Here is a 19,169-nt window from a genome sequence, read left to right on the forward strand (position 1 = left end):
CTGTCTTTTCCTCTCCAAGGCTAGTTTCTTCTGCTCTTCTCTTCCTCTCCCTATTTCTCAGCTCCTGCTCCATATCCCTTTGTTTATCCAGTCCCTACACTCACTCTGCCCATTTCTCAGCCACCTTTCTTTTTATCACATCTTGCTTTCACTGCCCATTCCTCACTCCTGTGCTCTGACCTCTGCTCAGACAGATGCAGGTTCCCCCTCACTCGGGCTTTCTGTCAATCCCAATCTACTCTAGTCTTTCCATCACTCAAGAGTCCTGATTTCAGTCTTTCTAGGTTTTGTTCCCTATAAGTTTGTATTATCTTGAAGGAACTCTGCATACAGAGTTTTACCAGCACAAAGCAAACTCAACAGAATCATTGGTTTGTTTTTCATTGTTTCTAGCAGATGAGATTTGAAAGAGAATCATTTAAAACAGGGTGAAAACTGCAGCCTTTTTTCTCTGAGTGGAAACCTTTTCCCCACATTTCAAATTCCTTTCAGTTATAGATACACTACATTCTTGCATGTTGAAAAAAAACCCCTCAAACCCAAAATAACAACAGACAAAAAAAGCCCACCAAAACCACGTGGTCATCAGTATTTAACACCAAAAAAAGTCATTTGGCTGTCATTAAAAAAAAGTCAGCTGAAGTAGAAAACACAGCATGGAAGGCTTCAGCACAGAGCTAAGGTTTGGCAGTGTTACAAAGCAACAGCAACAGGGTCTGATGAGATGTGACAGGCAGATCAGACTGCCTGTCTGATCAGCCTGTTATCACAATGTAATACCAGCCTCACCTAGGACAAATACCTAAAGGAAAGAGCATAATGCCACCAAGAAAATACTTTCAGTAACTGCAGATTTAATTAAAAATCAACAATTAAGCAGGCAAAAAGTAAATATTTATGAGTTATTATTACTCACCAGAGAGCTATTCGCTGAAGTTTCAATTCGTATTTTTAGCAAAAATATCAGCTGATCAAGATCATGAAAAAAATCAGTCTGGCTCTCAGGTTTTATCAGATGACATGGACTATAAAGTTAAGATTAAGCCACAATCTATTTAGTTTCAGCACTAACAAATAAATTGTTTATGATGCTTCATTAGTAGCTGAGAAAGATCTGGGCATACCAAAATGTTATGCCCATTAAAGAGCTTATCCAAATGCCAATCAGCAAGCATAATAATCCATCTCCTATCCATTATGAAAAACTATGGGGAAAAAAAAAATCAAGGTTATCAGCAAAACACTATCTTCTGCTACTGTCAAGTAAAGTTAAGCTTGACTTTGGAGGGATGTTAGGGCTTGCTATTGGAGAAGGATTTTTAACAAAAAGCATGCAAGACTATAAAAAAGCAGCCAATTTCTCCAGGAAAATGAATCGGGTATTTCAATTTACTGGGCACAATCAGGAAGCCATTCATCTAGGTATCACCTATAACGCAGGAAAGTGCTAAGCCGGTTCCACAGACTGCTTCCTACCGTGCATTTTAACTGAGGGGGAAAGCGCAGGAATCAGTTAACTGTAACACAGATGGCATGAATAACTTCTCACAGTATCAAGTTACCTGGCTGGAAAATTCTTTGAGGTGTAGGGCCTGATCCCTAGTCCTGTGCAATCTATTCAATAGCAATTTTTCAGTCGTGTCTTTGCTATTCCTACTGGGACCACCTATCTGTTTTACTTGTGGATGATTTATTCAACCTCTGTGACCACTGAAAACTTGCCTTCTGCTATCCCAGCACGAAAATTTACTACATTTTATTTGGAAAGCAATGAGTGCTCAGCTCTCATCATGTTCCTTACGTTCCAGGTACTCACCTCGTACTTCAGCTTTCTGTGGCTTATCAGGAAGCGCCAACGGTGACCTGGAACGCTGCAGCACGGGCAGGGTGGGGTCACTGAATGTTATCGTATCCTTTCCACCTGCAACAATCTCAGTGTTAGAGCTGATAATCCACCCATTACATCCATTGGGCACTAACGATACCCAAACACATCCTACAGTTTTTTAGCAATGTTACGGAAAGGTACAGAACGGGAGAAGCATCTCAAATGATCCTTTTGGAGCATGGAAAAAACCCCTCTGTACTGGGTCTGGAATATGCAAGTCAAATGCAGAAAAGGTGTATGTTTTTACCTGCAGTACTGAGTAAAGGCCAGATTTTGGAAGACCAGGTGCTGTATGCAGCAAATGGTACTAGCAATTAGCATTCAATTACAAATATTAGTAATCAGATCATACCAAAAGTTTCACAGAGAATAATGGATCATTTGCATGCTATTACAAGCAGGTGTTCAGCACTGACTCTTTATTACTCTGCATCATGTGATACAAGAAGGTTCATAATTAATGTAGTTTTACACTCCAGACTTACATATTATTCTACAATACTCCCTTAATAAATACTAAAAGCTTAGCTTAACTAAGAGGGACCAAACAAGTACACATTGCTGGGGAACGGGAGGGATTTTAATCTGAAAATTACAAAAACATTTCTGAGCATTTTAGTTTTAAACCAAATGGAAAAGGGCAATTTTCCAGCTCTTTTGCAGACAAAATAATGCAAGAAACTCTTCATCTGAGGACTCTGCTGTAGATGCCTAGTCTTTACATATTTTAGCAATACAAAGAGCAACACCTGCAGATCCTTTAGGAAGTCCTACACCATTCAGGATGGTCATGTTTCTAGTAACTGTCACTGCCTTAAACCTAGAGAGGAAACAGCAGGAAATGTGCAAGATCAGCTAAGTGTAGTGTTTGTGTGGCCTCCAGAACAACTGCAAGCTACTGTCCTATTCATCTCCATGAGAACGGACATTTATGTAACAACCGCTTCTCCCATCTAAATCTGTTTGCACCTTTCACCTTAATGCAACATCCTAAATCTAATCACCCATCCAAGACCAAGACTTTCATAAGAGCACCGGCTTAGGAGACACCCCAAATAAATCCAGCTCTGAGGAAATTCTGGTACCTACGAGGGGATAATGAAAGGGAAGCTGTTCCCATGGAGTCTCACTGGACTGCCCCAATCCCTAACTCCTTTTGAAGGCATTGGCTGCAAATACCTTGATCCTGAAGATATTAATGATGTTTTTATACCCTTTACCCCTATGTCGGGCAATACATTGCAGCAATATGAATGCAATTAATGCCTCTGAAACAAGGATCTTGTCAAGCTTTGGTCCCTGAAGTATTCATCAGAATTCTGCCTTTGCCACAGTCAGTAATAAAAACCAATATTAACTAGCAGCAAAGAGGAGAACCCGCCCCCCCCAGTGTAAGACAAAATTATTTAAAAACAAAAAAAAAGGCAAACCAAATCCGACAGCTATTTCAAAATGCAAGAGCCCCCAGATGAATGTACTTTTCTGTAACAGTGAAGGAATTTTGTGCTGGAAGAAATAAATCATACAGGGAAGAACTAGCGGTATGAAAACACCCAACAGATAGTCACTCCAGTCAAATGCAGCCACATATCCAAAAATATACAAAAGAATCCAACAGAGGAAGTAAAAAGATGATGAATAAAAAAATTGAGGGGAGGTTTTAACAGGAAAGTAGAAAGCAGAGTATTTTTTTTAATTTAATAAAAAAAGTAAAGCCTGAGCTGAAGTTCCTGGAGATTGCAAGACAAGCTTCAAAAAAGATATTTCTTGACTTCCAGCCAGCATTTACACAGTAAACAAATTTACTTTCCAATTTTTCTCTGAAAACCAACCTGGTTACAGAAAATAAAGCTAAGCTCAGTATCCACACATCTTAACAAGAGATGTGGCTCAAAGAGTCGGATGCATATTTATTTATTAACAGCGACTCATATCCATTCATGAAGGAGGGACATAGGGGTACTGCTACATTCTGAGAATTGTGATCTGAAGTTGGATTACACACAAGGAATTTCAACTATCTGCTCTGTAAACTCAATTTCATAACCTTCATGTTCCTCTAATGAATTTTTCAAGAACTTTAGTGAAAAGTACACAGATTTCAAAATACATAGAAGTTTTCAGTAGTAGTAAATTTTTCATTTTCCTCTCCAGGGTTGGGTATCCTCTTATAGCCTCTGCTGCACCCCACGCCACTGTAAGTGGCTGCAGCCACAGCAGCTGCTGAGCCCATTAACTCTCCCTTGCCCCTGCTCTGTGCCGATTACTGCAGAGCAAGACGCAGCCACGGAACTCTCTTATCATCCCACACAGGAAAAGGATGAGTCATGGACAGTCCTTTTCTTAGACTTTCTTTTTCAGTGGAAATCTGGAATTTTCTGGAAATTGTATATTTTGAAAAAATACAGTATTACTTATCTGAATGTCTAATGACATCAGATTGTGAGAGGAATAAGGTGGTGTTTACTATATACTCTTACTGAATACATTTAACATACTACGTGCGCGTATCTGAACCACAACGTACCCAAGATAAAGCAAAGAATTAAATGTTTCTGTGAACATCACATTCTCTGCTCCCTTCTCAAGGCAAGTAGGATCATAAAAAGATAATCAAAGCCAAATCTATGCCCAAGCTTGCTTCCTTTTCAGCAGTGCAAATAAACCTCACAAGAGATTCACTTAATTAAAGCCTGTATTCCAAGCAGGGGAATCTAAAGCCTGTGGTAGGCAGAACTTCTACAGAAAATGAAATATGCTACTGGTTTCACCTTTTCAAAAATTAAATGTGCACTTCCTCTTGATTTAGCTTTCCCATAGTTCATTCATACATTTCTCAAAAAGCAGATGACAAATATGTCACCTAACAAAAAATCAGAAGCATTCAAAATTTTTCTTCAGTAGGATCGAGTATATTAACACCATTTGGAAGATATTCTTATCATGCTGACAGTGGATGTTATAAATGTTATATGAACAATGATATCCAAGTAGGAACATTAACTTCAGATTAAAAACATGAAATTTATAATGTGCATTTCCTTCAGTGCTAGAATGAACATCAGTTTTTATCTGCATTTTTTTTAATGATGAAAACTTCGACTCACAACCAAATAATATTTTTTTGCTCTGGATTTAAGACTAACTAGAAGAGATACTCCGTATGTTCTGCTCCTCACCCAAACCAACATTTAGCAGCAGAATCCACTGTGGTATTCCCACACTATTTGTTACACACTGTTATTTTACGGAGCGGAAGTTTTACACGCTCTGAAAAGAAAACTGGTGACCCACCAGGTGTTGCAATGCTCTTTCTGACCACCTCGGGATTAGAGTGCACTTGGAAACAAAAGTGCAGTTCTGATTTAAAGGGCAAGCAACAAATCAACAAACCTTGGGGCTCAACAGAACTCTCAATCCAGTGTAAAATTCCTTTAGAACTTTTAAGATCATCCTCTCTTACTATTTTCCTTAATGTAAATGAACTGTCGTGTAGGGGAGCCTCTATTTCTCCTGTGGTCATCTAACTCATTTGACTGAACATCTTAATCTGCTGGATAGAAAAATGTTCAGATAACATTTCCATTTCCATTTATTTACATGCACTGACAATATTTAACGTACTGCTAAAATCAGTTACTAAAAATATACGTTAAGCAGAACCTACTCCCAAATCCCACTGAGACACTGTAGCTCAGGCCTTCAGGCAGCAAAAGAAAGGAAGGAAAGAGACAGTTGTTATTGTATCGACATTAATTTGTTTTCTTATCTACAGAGATCAACAGTGGTGCAAGAAGTTCCCACTTCCATTTCTTAAAATACATTTTGCAAAGATTAGAAATGCTACACTTGTGAATGTAAAAATTTCATGGAACACTATTTTAAGAAAACAACACAAAACAAAACAAACAAACCCCTATGGTACCTTGAACCAGTGAGTTTATAATACATATCTGTGCTAATGTACAAAACTGCTTTAGCAGGGTCTTTTAGACAAATATTTCACTGGCATCTTTTGGAGAATATAGGAGGGACAAATGCACTAAAGCACACTATGCATGTTAGGTGACTAACTGAGGAGTAATCCATGGAAACAAATTTGGGACCTGTAGTTCTGGAAAGAGCCAAGAGAGCCAGTTCCAGAGAGGTGATTGAGAATGCCCACAGTGGGCAAGCTGAAGTGGAAACACACCACATCAGCCCAAACAGATGAACAGCGCAGGTTTGTCACAGGAGCTCTTCGGCTCTCTTAAATGTTTTCTTCTGCATGTAAAGGTTAGGTGGAAAAAACACAGAGCCAAAAAAACAGAAGCCTAAACCACACTCCCTCCCACCCCCAGCAGCACCGATAGGAAGCTGTAAACAACAAAGCCTAATGATGCAAACACCAACAATGGAGTAGCATAATTTACAGTGGTTAAAGAAGACACAATTAGGTGTAATGGGAAGAAAAGAAGCAAAAAAGTAAATGTAAATTAAATATTGCACATTTTCCTAACAATGAGGTCTATTAGGAAGCAGATTAATCTCCCATTACTTGAGTAATTCAAAACCAAATAGAATACTTAAGACACTACAGGGAATGAACCTGTTCTGGAGACATGGACTAGAAAATTTAGGACCATTTACATTTCCAGTTTCTAAGAGTTTACGATTCTACAGAAAAACATTTTAGAAACAGTGAAAAAATCAATGGAAGTTACAAGAAGCACAAAATTAATAAATAAAAGTTGTTAAAAAACATAATGGCCAATAACCTTTGTAATATTTTATACGATGTTTAAATAAAATAGTTTCTTTTTGTTTTGTCTGTAGTCTATGGAAATAATTTGATTTTTCCCAACATTTAAATCCTTTTTTTCAGTATTTTTCAGGTTTTTTTCAATGCATATCAGACTTAAGAGTTAAAAAGTCTACTGATTTTTGGCTTCAACCTAATAAATATTAGACAATTCTAATTTTGCAAATGTGCTGAAAAGAACATTTGCAAAATAACTGTCATTAAAAAAAATTATAGCCAAATTTTTCTTAAACGCAAATATACCCTTGAAAACTAAATAATGGAAGATGTTCCCTTGAATTTTCACTAACCTGGAAGACTCCACAAGCCAGCAATTTCCAAAGTTCTTAATTTCTTTTCTAGTTCTGCCACTCGATTACCTAGAATTCTTCAGAAAAAGAACGGTTGTTATACTAAGGTAACCAAAGTGCAATTGCTTACATGACTACAGCTGAATTTTTAATTTGCTACTTAACTAGTGCAGTATATCTGTATACAGCCATCTCTTTTCACTAACAGCAATGGACAACCTCCCCCAGAGTTAAAAATGAAATATATTTGTCTAATCTGTCCCATGGTTTAAAAACAAACAAACAAACAAACAACAGGCCTAGGATGTACTGGACATTCAACCTTTGCCGCTCAGTAAAGACAAAGAATAGCAAGTCACAGTATTTCTATCTCCTTGCCTGCAAATTTTTATTTTCTCTATAGCTAAACCCAGAAGGTAAAAGCTACACGGACAAAATATGGAAAACTCAAGACAACATCTAGATTGATTCTGAAGTTCCAAGACACAATTCTGGCCTAGTCCTTTATTCAGAGAGGTTTCTCTATCATTAAGATTGCTTAAAATGGCAAGGAATATTTTTTCCACTACACATTTTTTTTAGTGTTGAACCGTTTTCTACTTTACTAAAAAGCTTCAAGCTCTTTGGTGCCTTTATCACCCTCTTAGTTTTCATTGCATTCCTTGGGTCATCTCTTCTTTTGTATCTGATTTCATACACAAATACTATTTGCAGTTAGCTCTCCTGCAGGATTTAACTTTTAGTCTTAATTCTCTCCCCAGATCAAATGAGAGATTTCTATCTCGCAAAGAAAGCTCTTTTCTCCAATGAATTTTTGAAAGTGTTTCACAGGCACAGCAAGTCTCCTGGAGTCAGAAGTCTTTAAATAAATCCCAAACAATACTCAACAGACTGAGAAACCTAGATGAGGCAGCAATTCTAAACATGACAGCAGAGATTATGGACAGCAGGTTTTACTCATCAAATTACAGCAACAGGATAAGTCAGTTAAATTTGAACTGAATGCTGAGAAGCAGCATATCACAACACAGCAAGGCAACAGTATCTTCCCACGGACATCAGAGCTGTGTAATACTGCACTGGAGCTCTCCAGTGAGGGCTTTATGTGCAGACATTTGAGGGTACTGGGAATGTCATTACTGACGAGATGGCAGATTCCGGGAAGGACACGAAGAACAGCAAACCCAGCAGATATCAAAGGGGCTAGAAAAACTGATTAACAAGGACTAAGTATTTTTGAAATCTCTACTGTGAGGGCTATGCAATGACACAATAAAAGCCTGTAAGTGTTTTAAAGACTACAAAAATATCAAGATGAGAGACAGAATATAAAACAGAAAGAGAAAGCTGATAATAAACATCAAAGAAAGCACTGAGAGGTACAGGGGTATGTCAGCTAAAAAGCAAACAAGTTCATCACATTCAAAAGCAGAGAAGACATTTGGAAGCGATTGTGTTTATTTCCCCACTGAAACTCAGTAATCCAGTATGTTACAAAGGTTATGATGGATCTATTACTGTCTTCTCCAATTAAAAGCAAAATTATTCATGTCTAGATTTCACTTCCAGAATGCTTTCCATCTGGTATAAAAGACTCAGCCTTAATAACTCTGTTTTCATATCCCAGAGTATGGCCTGACATCCAGCAAGGGTGCTCTGCAGCACAGCACAACAGCTGACAGGGAAAGGCAAAGAGCAGCTTTCAGGGAGCTCCACCTTGCACGGGGAGCCCATTCCCACCTTCCTGCCTAAGGCCTCACCACGGGTCAGCTGAAGGACATGGAGTTCCCCAGGCTTAGAGGGGCAGGGAACAGAGAGATCATGCAAGACTTCTTCCACAGCATGTTAGCTCAGGCAGGGAGCTGACAAAACAACATTGATTTGGCTAATGATTGTCACCACAAATGAGTCAGAAGTTCCGCGCTTCTCCCAGGAAAAGAAAATAATCCTTATTATTTTAGTAAGTATTTCACCAGTAGTTCCAGGGTAAAAAAAAAGGGAAGGATGCTACCCTCCCTGCCAGCTAGATATACCACAGAAGGAAACTCAACCCTCTGTATCAAGTTATTACTACTGCTCCTGTTATTTAAGCAACAAGAGCAAAGTCACTTTTTTCTTGCTTCTCTTAAATTTTGTAATTCATTTATCAGCTGTGCCACACTATTTCTTAAGGTTTTGGAGAAAATATATCCTGATAATACCTACTGAATCCTCAGAAGAGGTGCTGAGCTATTTTTTAACCTTTGTTACAGGTTCTCACATAGAAGGATCATTCTGCATCTCGGAAGAATGGCTGGCAAAAGTAGAGGACAATACTTAACCCTACTCCTTTCATTCAAGAAGAGAGCAAAATGCATTCAGTGATGAGTATGATTCTAGTTTGCTTCAAAAAAACATTATCTCAAGACAGGTATGGGAGAAATAAATCCTAAATAAAGCTGTAAGTTCTTACAAAACCATTTTTTGAAAGACAGATGTGTATGCAATTCTGAACATAGTGTGGTTTTTCACATTTCTTCCTTTCTCCAGATAATTTCTCCAGATAATTTGCCACTTCCATATCTGCTGGGGGAAGACTGAGCTGGGTAGGCCTACCCGGGCAGGTATTTTTAAAGGGGCTGCATGGGCTGGTAGCATCAAATTCCCCAATCTGTTGTTTTATCTCTAGACCCAGTGGACCAGATCCTTCAACTAAAACAGAAGGATCATGTCATGGACGCAGGTTCTGACAGCTATTTCCACTGTCCTCTGGTCATGTGTTTAATACAACAAAGGAGTTAGTCAAAGGCTCGCTCCAGGATAAAGTTTCACAGAAATCTACTGTTCATGTAACAGCAGCAACGCTCCCACCAGACTTTAGAAGTTCCTTTCTGGCTCTCCCATGGTTTCCAACATACATGGCCATAATCTGAAGGGAGCTCTGGTGATTTACAGCATCTGAGCTCCATTTGCAATTTACATCTTGCTACAGAAGATACACACCCTCATACAGATACAGTCACCTAAATCCCTGTAAATAAGGTCTGTCACAATCACATATCTATCTCTACACATCGCACGGAAATGAACTCAAGTTACAGATTGACACAATCTTTTTGTAATTTTGGTCATGACTGAGCTTGCCCATGTTAGAGATGTAAAAATTAGTGCAACCTGTCTGACCAGCAGAGCAGTTTCTACACTGATCTGGCTTGTATAGGTGCTGACAATTTCAGGAACAAATTGCACTAAAAAGGATATCTAATAAGTGGTTTATTTCCGGCGGAATAAAAAGGATTTTTATCCACTCGCTAGACAGGGTTAGACTGTGGTTTTGCACTTAAGTAACAATTTAATCTCACAACACACTACTGCATATAGAATTAATTTACAAGTGCCTTTTCAAATTAAGCTAATGGACTTGTGAGGTAAAACACTGGACCTTCCTTAAAAATAGCATTAGGAGCTACCAACCACCTGGGAAAAACTATCTGTTCTCTTCCCAAACAACTACTTTTTTTTTTTTTTTTTTTCCCCTGAAAACTGAGACTAGAAAGATAAAGGCTGGGTTTACTCTACTTGTTCCTAGGCACATCCTCCCACAGCTCCTTTTATCGCCACCTCTTTAGAAAAACAGCAATAATAACAGTGTGTCTTTTCCAAGAACAAGTGGCAATGAATGTTTTTAACAACAGTGTAACAGCAGAAAGTCAACTTCAACAGTGCATCCAAATTCTATTCTACAGTAAAAAACCCCACAGTCTTATTATTACTTCAATTAATCAGAAAGCAAACCCACCATTCTGTTTGTGTAAACTTATATAGTCAACTCTCAATCTGCAAGCAACAAAAGAGGTTTAGACTCTAGAGTAGGTTAACTGCATGGAGGAAAGTAAGTTCACATGCTCTGAAGAGTCTCATTTACTGATAATGAAATCATCACTAGGTAAAATAACTCCCAAATATCAAAACCAGAACTTCTTCCCTGAATGAAATATCTACCCCAAAATCTCATGTTCTTTACCCAATAAATCTCACTTTCTTCAAACCACAATCTTCAAGTCTAACTGTGTCCTCCAAACACGCTCTTTGTGAAGGGAAAGATTTGTGATTTATGCAAAACTTTCTGTCATAACAACTCTCTCTATTCCCACTTCCTTCTCAACTTTCTACTTTGAATGGAGAAATGTCTTTAACAAAAGTGTTCATCCATACCAGTACCAGTTTATGAATCTCTCCATTTAACTTGTACACTGACCACACTCTCACCTCTAACCTTCTCCAACAGATGGGCAGTTTCTTCCCCATTTTCAGAAGTCAGAAGTCTTTATTTTTAACTTTTCACATGGCAAATAAGTGCCCCCAACAACAGCTAATACATCTCAAATAAAGGATGTCTTTCCTTCATGTCCTTTCTGCGTTTCCCTTTTTCACCTTATTTGTTTTATGTCTTAGGTGCTTCTACTTGTAGTGGTTCCCATTCCTCCTAGTCCTTAAAAATTTCTTTAATCCAACTAAAGCCAAAGGTGACAAAAAGAATGAGCATACCACATAGGAGTGTTTTTGAGGCTCTTCTCTCAACCAGGATTTATTTTTTTTCCCCCCCCTAAAGCATCCTGAACTGTCTGCAACACTACAGTTCTGAGCACACTTGTGACCTCAGGTAGATGTGGAGTGTCCCTTCCCTCTGAGACCTGATCTTCTGTTGGGCACAGAATGCCAGTTTGGGCATATATCCAACCTCTACTCCTGAGGTTATATGTGACCCGTTGGGCACACAGACAAAAGAACTGTATCTCCTTGGAAGGCTTCTCTCAAGAAAGCTCATACCCAATAGCTGAGAGCAGAGACCAGCATCAGAAAGCAAAGCCATTATTGCAAAGATATTTGAGAGCTGCAAGAGACTGCACATGATCAAAGAGAAATACAAAACTATGAAAGAACTTTGCAAAAAAAGAAGCACCATGCAAAATAGAACACCAGGAAGCGATAAAGTACCAGGATGTAAAAGCCAAAGACTGGTTATACCTGGAATTAACCAAAGTTTTCTCTGGATGTTTTTCTTCTGATGTTACATTAGCAGTAAGAAGGGAGTAAGCAGGGATTAGCCCTTCTTTAGCATTGCTCTGTGTAGGAACTTCTCTTGCCTCACAGGACAGATAGACACAAACTGACTGAGCTGCCACCAGATAGATCTGGGCTACATTTTCACTGCTTTAGAATCCCTTTAGCTGATTAGGCATTTGCTGTCTCAAGGGTATTAAGAGTAGCTATAAACTGCTCCTCTACTTCTGTTGCCACATCACTAAGAATTATGCAATGGAGTCTGCCTAGCATCTAAGTTATGAATTTTCAAAATGAATCATCTATTCTAGTGCAATACAGTTCACTTCAGTACTACTCCTTCCTTTCACGAAAGATGTCTGTCTGTTGCTGGCATCTGGTCCTGATGTGCTTTTGAGAAGCCTGAATAACCCCTGATTACCAGGAGTGACTCAGGGTTTAAAAAAAAAAAAAAAAAACAACACAAAAGAAAAGGGGAGAAACTGAGCACAAAATCAAGGAACACTTCCTAGCTCTGATTTTCATACACTGCATAAGGACAATAATATCAGAATGTCAGAAAATGTGTCAAAAATTATTATATTCTGCCATGATATGAAATGTACAAGCCACAAAGAATTCTGTTGATGAGCAGAAAAGCTAAGAGTAAACAAACTCTCCTTGAAAGTTTATATTTAAAAAAAAGAGATATATATATACTAGCAATCCAACTGTGTTTATCTCCTTCCACTTTTGGTTCAATAACTGTAGGAGCAACAGCTATCACTTGTGGGACACACAGGCTGCTAGCCTGAGACAAATATAACATTAACCTTTTCAGACCCTTTTCTAGGTGCAACACTTACTATCCCCACCAGTGTTCATTAAAAAACTCCTACATTACAACCAATTACCACAAATCTCCTCCAGTTCAAGGATGTTCTTCCTCCCTGAAGCTTTTCTTTAGCCATCCCTACAGACTTCCTGCTAGAAGTCTCCCCTGTGATATTAGAGTTCATCTTAAACCTGAGCAGCAAAAAAATCCAAAACCAAAACAATCCTTGCCTAGCAGAGGCAGACATGTCTCTGTCAACCTCGGACTTTAATTTGAAAATGTAATTTTTCTCTAATCGCATACCCATCTTAAAAACTGAAGAATCCACCAACTAAACATGACAACGAATTTTCTGTGAAAATGTATCTTCTTTCCCTTTTCCCTAAAACTCCCCCCAAACTATGACTTTTTCATAGCTTGGTAAGTTCTCTTTTACTTAGAAGTCATGCCACCTACTTGTTGGTTTGTCTTTGGTGTTGTATGACCATGTTTTTTTCATGGATGGTTTCCAGCAATGCAGTGGCCAGTGATTTGAGATCTGAAATGGACTGTGGTGTGGCTGGTAGGCTACATCCATGATCCTCCGACAACAACTCCTGGACTATAATGTTAAAAACACAGATGAGTTTTGGCTTCTCTATGCACAGAGATGCAACACAAACATTGACTACTATTAAAGAACTATTCTCATTATTTAAATGAATACATATATTTTTCCTTCAATTAACAAACAAAATCAAAAAGGCCAGAAATAAAATTTCTAGCTGGCATAAAGATGGTGGCTTTGCAAGGTGATTGGTATTCCACAGCAAAAGCCAGAACAAGTAGAGCCAGACACATCTTACATTAACTCAATTCTACTTTTGGAAAATTATTTGTGTTCAGAAGGAAACAAAATCATTCTTTTACAGCCCTACAGATTGGTCCAAAATGGTCATTTCTTTCCCACTTACATTACAACTGAAGCCCACAAGGAAGCTTTTATATTACTTTTTAGAATTATTATATCCTTCGGGTTATTTAAGAGTGATGTGAAAATACAGTCACCCATGAACTGTGCCTCTGCAGTTAGAGTCTGCACCTCCCAGCCACATCAGGAAGTTCACAAGTATCGATAAATTCTGTAACTAGAACTCTCTTTCTCTCTCCCTTTATATACATATATGTATGTATGCAAGTACATGGAGAAGAGCACAAAAGAGAAGTCAAAACCAGAAAAACGAGTTTAAACCTACCATGACACTTACCACTGAGCTTGCGTATGCGAATGAATATACCTAAACCTAAAAAGGAGGGTACAAGATATACACAAGTTTGGCTCAAAGAATTTTCTCTTCCCCTCTTTTTCTCATCTTGGTATTTTCTTTGAAATACGGAAAAGAGATTACTTCATTTTGCTACCCATGAAGAAACACGGGACACACAGATTTTTTGTAAAACATATGAATGTAAAAGCTTCCAAAAACAGTAGCAGAAAACCCAGCTTAAGGCCCCTCCTCTACCAGCCAGTCTATTTTTCATTGGAATGTGAATTGTGACTACCATTGTTACCAGAGCAAAGAGAAGAACAAAGTGATTTGTCAGGGTCAAAGTTGCAGTGGGGGTTAGAGAGTAAAGAAAATATTTGGTAAAACTGATGGAGGAGAGAATGAAGGGCAAAAGAATTAACAAAAGAAGAAGCAGCAATCAAGAGGCAAATTTTATATTGTCAAGTCAACTAAGAGAAGGACAAGAATTAGCACATAATAATAAACAGGGAAAGAGAAGGGAGTTTTTGGTTTGATTGGTGAGGAAAAGTTACTGAAATTAAGAGGTAAGATGAAAAGAATTCAATGAGATATGCAACACCATGCTGCATTTATGCAATACCTTGCTTTGCAGAAAGGACTCCAGTCAAAGCACTGCTACTGGATCTACTATGAGTCTTTGAATTTTTTCGTCTCTCTAGTGCATTCTAGGGAAACAATAAATATCTTATTTAGAAAAACAGTAGCCAACAAATCCTGTCATTAGGAAGAAAGAATCTGGAATTTTGGATTTTGGTCTCAGAACAATGCTGCAGGGCCTAGAGCTTATATCCATAGAAACTACAGGCATGTGATTCTCCTAGAGTGTTATTCTTCAGCCAAAACAGTCTTTGCAATATTACAAAGACTCCTTCTGTCTCATTGCAATCACTTTACTGTAATCTCTCCCACCCACTCCCCACAATGCATTTTTGAGACTTGCCTATTTTTTAATAAACTGCTGAGTGCCAGTAAAGATACTGCAGTATCCTGTAGAGAATATTGGTTGGAAACAATCTCAGACTTTCCCTCACCTTTCTTTGGATAGACTTCAAAGGGAAAGCTCAGACTCCTCTATCAGACTTTCCAGAAGCCCTTTTAATAGCAAATACTGACTGTCAGGAATTAGAAGCAGAATGATCTGCTACAGAAGTCCAGCTCTTTCAAATCTAGATCAGTGAGACCCACCAGACCACCAAGGTGCTCAGTTCTCACCAGCAAACTAACTCACACTCCAAGAGACCCAATTTGTAAGCACGAACAGAGGTTGAAAGGAAGTTGGTACTTTGAGGAGCTTTGCTCATGCACAAAAAGCAATCAGTGCTGTGAATGCTTTATAGCAACCTAAATGAAGAAGTCCTATTGACATTCCTAAGGTTATCGTTCTCTGCTCTGACAAGCAGCTCTCCCTTCCCACTCCCCAAAATCAGAAGAAAATAAGAGGGCTTTGCTTCAGGGAAGAGCAAAACTCAGTCCTGAAGGTTTCATGTAAAACAGCACAGACCTTAACCCCAAAATGGAAGAACAATGAAGGCTGAGTGATCATTAAGATACACAAAGAAATAGCACAGCCATTAGGGGACAGGGAGACAAGATCTTCTTGTGACAGCAGCACAGCTGCAGTCATTCACCACAGTGCATGATCTCCTACTTTTCACCTACCAATTGGCTGGAAGGCTGATTACCTGCCCCCGGAAAGAGAAGGGTTCCCCCTAGAACTTAAAAAAAGCTATTTAATTAATTTTTCAAAATGCTGTTAATAGGTATCCCTCTGTACTACCATCAGCTAAGAAGTCTATGAGGAAGACTGAGCATGTAATACCTACACATAATAATACTGTCAGCATGTTAATGGTGGATTTTTCTTGCAAGACACTAATTTGTTCTTTAAATACATATAACATCAAAATGAATAACTTCCATGAACAATGAAGCACAGTTTAGATGATACACTGAGAGAATCTTACCTTATATTTAGTAATATTAGACTTAAGAAGGTTGACTTCCTCTTGAAGTTGTTTTAATCTCTCTTGAAGATACCTGAAAAAGAAAGGTAATCCATTACTTCATGTTACCTTCAAGTACTGCCTCAAGCAGTCTTCTTTACTACTTGGCATGTCCTCTCTTTGAACTACTGAGAGTTCTTTTCCTTCTGCAGTTCTGTGAGGGATATAATAACAAAATCTTACTGCTCTTGACCCCATAAAACTTTAAATAGGGAAACAAATTGCATCAGAACAGGAGGCTGCCCTCCTGTTGGATTTGTCAAGCATGCCGCACAACTATTTTATATTGGTCCTCAGGTTTCTGGGGAGGAAAGCTAAAAGAATATATTTATGTCTAGAGGAAATAGTCAGGAAGCATTTATGTGTGCCCTCTGTACTTGAAGGCCTGTGAGATGGACACGTGAAGATTTGTATATATGTCAACAAAAGACTCAGCTATGCAGAACTTTTGCACTGCAATATCCATCACTTACTTGGCACTTCTCACTGGCAATCACAAAGTAGAAAATTTAACAGTATAGTTGAAAAATGGTACACAGTTAAATGAAACAGTACAGTTCCTCCTAATACAGTTTATGCACTTGGATTAGACAGTTATTTCCACATAGGAAAATATCTTTTTTATGTATAAAGGGGTTATAAAACACCCTCTTTCATGTAGTGCAATTGCAGTTGTGTTAGAGTTTGTGACAATTTAATTATTTTAGAGAAAAAAATTCACACCACTTTCAGGAGAGCAGGGGGCTTAAATTAATACAGAACTCTGTAGGCATCACAAAACTGAAAAAAGCCCTGAAGCCACTGGGAGAAGTAATGGCTTTTGTATTAGACTTTCTTACCTGAAGCATAAGTCTTTGTAAATGAATAGTGTCTTACAAGTTCTATTTCATGTTAAGGTAATTGTTGACACTAAGGGAGATACCTGCTATGGCTTTGTCAGTGACTCCTCTCTGCCATTCTTAGTGGAGACCATAAAACTTATTCTTTCCCCAAGGAAGTGGCAAGAATATGTGGGTGATTTCACCAGCAACTTTTGCTGGCAAATGACCCCATACTGACCACCTCTCCCTGTGGTGAAAATTATGTCTGAAAGTATTAACTCAAAGTACGCAAAGTCCCTGTTTTCAATCCGAGAGTAGCCCATTACAGCTCACTAGGAGTTTCTCAAGACACAAATTTTTAATATTCTTCCTTTTGGTGCCATATAGTGACGGGAATAAAAAAGTCTGAACTTCTCTTCCATTTCCATGTTTAGCTCTATTTGGGAACATCACTGACATCTCTGTAGCCAAGTTCAACACTGGTAATTTTCTGCAGTCTAACTTTCTCAATATTTGCTGCTTGGTTACCGTCCAAACTACCACAATCTCTTAACTTGTATTCTTGCACATATTTTTGTTAAAATTTTGTTGTGACTGACTTCCCAATGCTCCTATTACAGCAACACACTGTTTTTTCTCGGGAAATGGTAAGGTTTGCAATGCACTGACCTGTTCTCCATACATAAAGCATCTACGTCGATGATACGGTTTTCATGCCCTCCTAAGACATGATTCAGCTCCTGGTTTAGTCTGTCTGACTTATCTTGGTAAAAAGAACGTTCCTCTTTGACATCATGTAACTCATCCAGTGCAGCCTGAAGATCGTATCTGAGAGTCTCAATCTGAGAAGAAAGGAGAGCTGCATCACTCTTTTAAAATTTAAACAAAAGGTTACCTAGCACCCAGCCTGAAAGCAGCAATAAGCACATGTTTGAACAGGATTGATTTGGGACAGTGAGAAGTCTTTTCAAAGCTCATAACCCCAGATACTTTCATTCTATTTTGGTAATATTTCATTTATTTGAAGTTAAGTGACTTTACCAGTTAAGATTTGTTTTACAAAATTTCTAGAAAACATTTAAAATTTAACAGCAAAAGAAACATCAATCCCTACTATAATTCTGCTACAAACACATTAAGCTCATCTTAGCATATAATTTCTAGGACTCCAGGAATTAAGTCAACCAAATAAGAACCTGTCAAATTTGAAAAATGAAAAAAGGTCTGTAAGTGGGAATTTATTACTAATTACAGGACTCGAGCAATGAAGTTCCACAGACCAGGAAGAAGAACAGAGAAAGTACAAAATAAGCCAGCATGAAGGCAACAGGGTGAGCTTTGCTATCAAACAGAAGGGTGAAGAAGTCCAGTATGAAAGATACTCAAGTACAAAGAGTTTCAAACTTCCAAGGAGATGAAACTGTGAGCGTGAGAAAAGTCTGCAATGAATTCATAAGTCTCCATCCACACCTCAGAAAACACGGATAAGCCAGGAAGGACAATAGACCATCACAGACCTGAAAACAGGCCAGGCGATGAACAGAAAGAGAATGAGCTTGGGAACAGAGTTAGCAGAGAGGATCCCACTGGAAGAAGACCAACAGCCTTTCTGGTAAGGCGAAATGGTGCTGCACTTGAGTGAAGACTGACAAATCAGAAATACACACCTTTCCTGGCCCACAGAAAGGCTCTCTCAAGGTGGAACTGATACTGGTAGGAATGAGTGGGAACAACAGAGAACACAACCCCCTCAAACTGCCCGGAAACTGATGTATCCATATAGGGAAAGAGTCTGGTGAATAGGATGCTGCATGGTACAGTGTATTAACACAGACTTGAGGTGGGGAAAAGAGGTCTGATGTGAGAATTTTTCAACAGAGGGGAAGAAATAGCTCAGAGGCAGGAAGAAGAGGAGACTAACAACACTTCTACAGAAAACTGGATTCAGAGACTATCTTTAGGAGATACGTCAGCCGCTGCATAGTGTGTTGAACACTTGTAACAGCTTTCATTAAAGGGTCCCTTTCACTTACATTCACTGACAATATTCAATTGCCACAAGTTGTTGCTGGACATTATTAAAAAAACCAGGAGAATCAATGATCTAGAGAAGGCATTTCTGAGACTAGGCACTTGTATGCATGTTTAAATTAGTGCTCAATAAGGACTATTTAAGTAAAAATCCCAACACCTTCCCCACTATTTGCAATGTTAATCAGC

General features: G+C 38.5%; 1 protein-coding gene across 3 annotated transcripts in view; it reads right to left on the reverse strand.

Moving 5' to 3' along the window:
* Nucleotides 1-19,169, reverse strand: part of CCDC149 (coiled-coil domain containing 149) — a 50,890-nt gene that overhangs the window by 6,711 nt on the left and 25,010 nt on the right. For 2 of the 3 annotated variants that reach the window (XM_027883356.1, XM_027883354.1), the window contains exons 6-12: nt 17,619-17,791; nt 16,090-16,162; nt 14,706-14,790; nt 13,293-13,437; nt 6,980-7,056; nt 5,556-5,588; nt 1,817-1,921 (exon numbers count right to left, since the gene is read on the reverse strand). In XM_027883356.1, the coding sequence (XP_027739157.1) occupies nt 1,817-1,921; nt 5,556-5,588; nt 6,980-7,056; nt 13,293-13,437; nt 14,706-14,790; nt 16,090-16,162; nt 17,619-17,791 (691 nt within the window). The remainder of the gene's footprint in view (nt 1-1,816; nt 1,922-5,555; nt 5,589-6,979; nt 7,057-13,292; nt 13,438-14,705; nt 14,791-16,089; nt 16,163-17,618; nt 17,792-19,169) is intronic. The other variant, XM_027883357.1, reaches the window with a different exon arrangement.

This window comes from Empidonax traillii, unplaced genomic scaffold, assembly GCF_003031625.1.
Source record: "Empidonax traillii isolate 1590-97213 ecotype Southwest subspecies unplaced genomic scaffold, ASM303162v1 scaffold125:size1524877, whole genome shotgun sequence".
Lineage (NCBI taxonomy): Eukaryota > Metazoa > Chordata > Aves > Passeriformes > Tyrannidae > Empidonax > Empidonax traillii.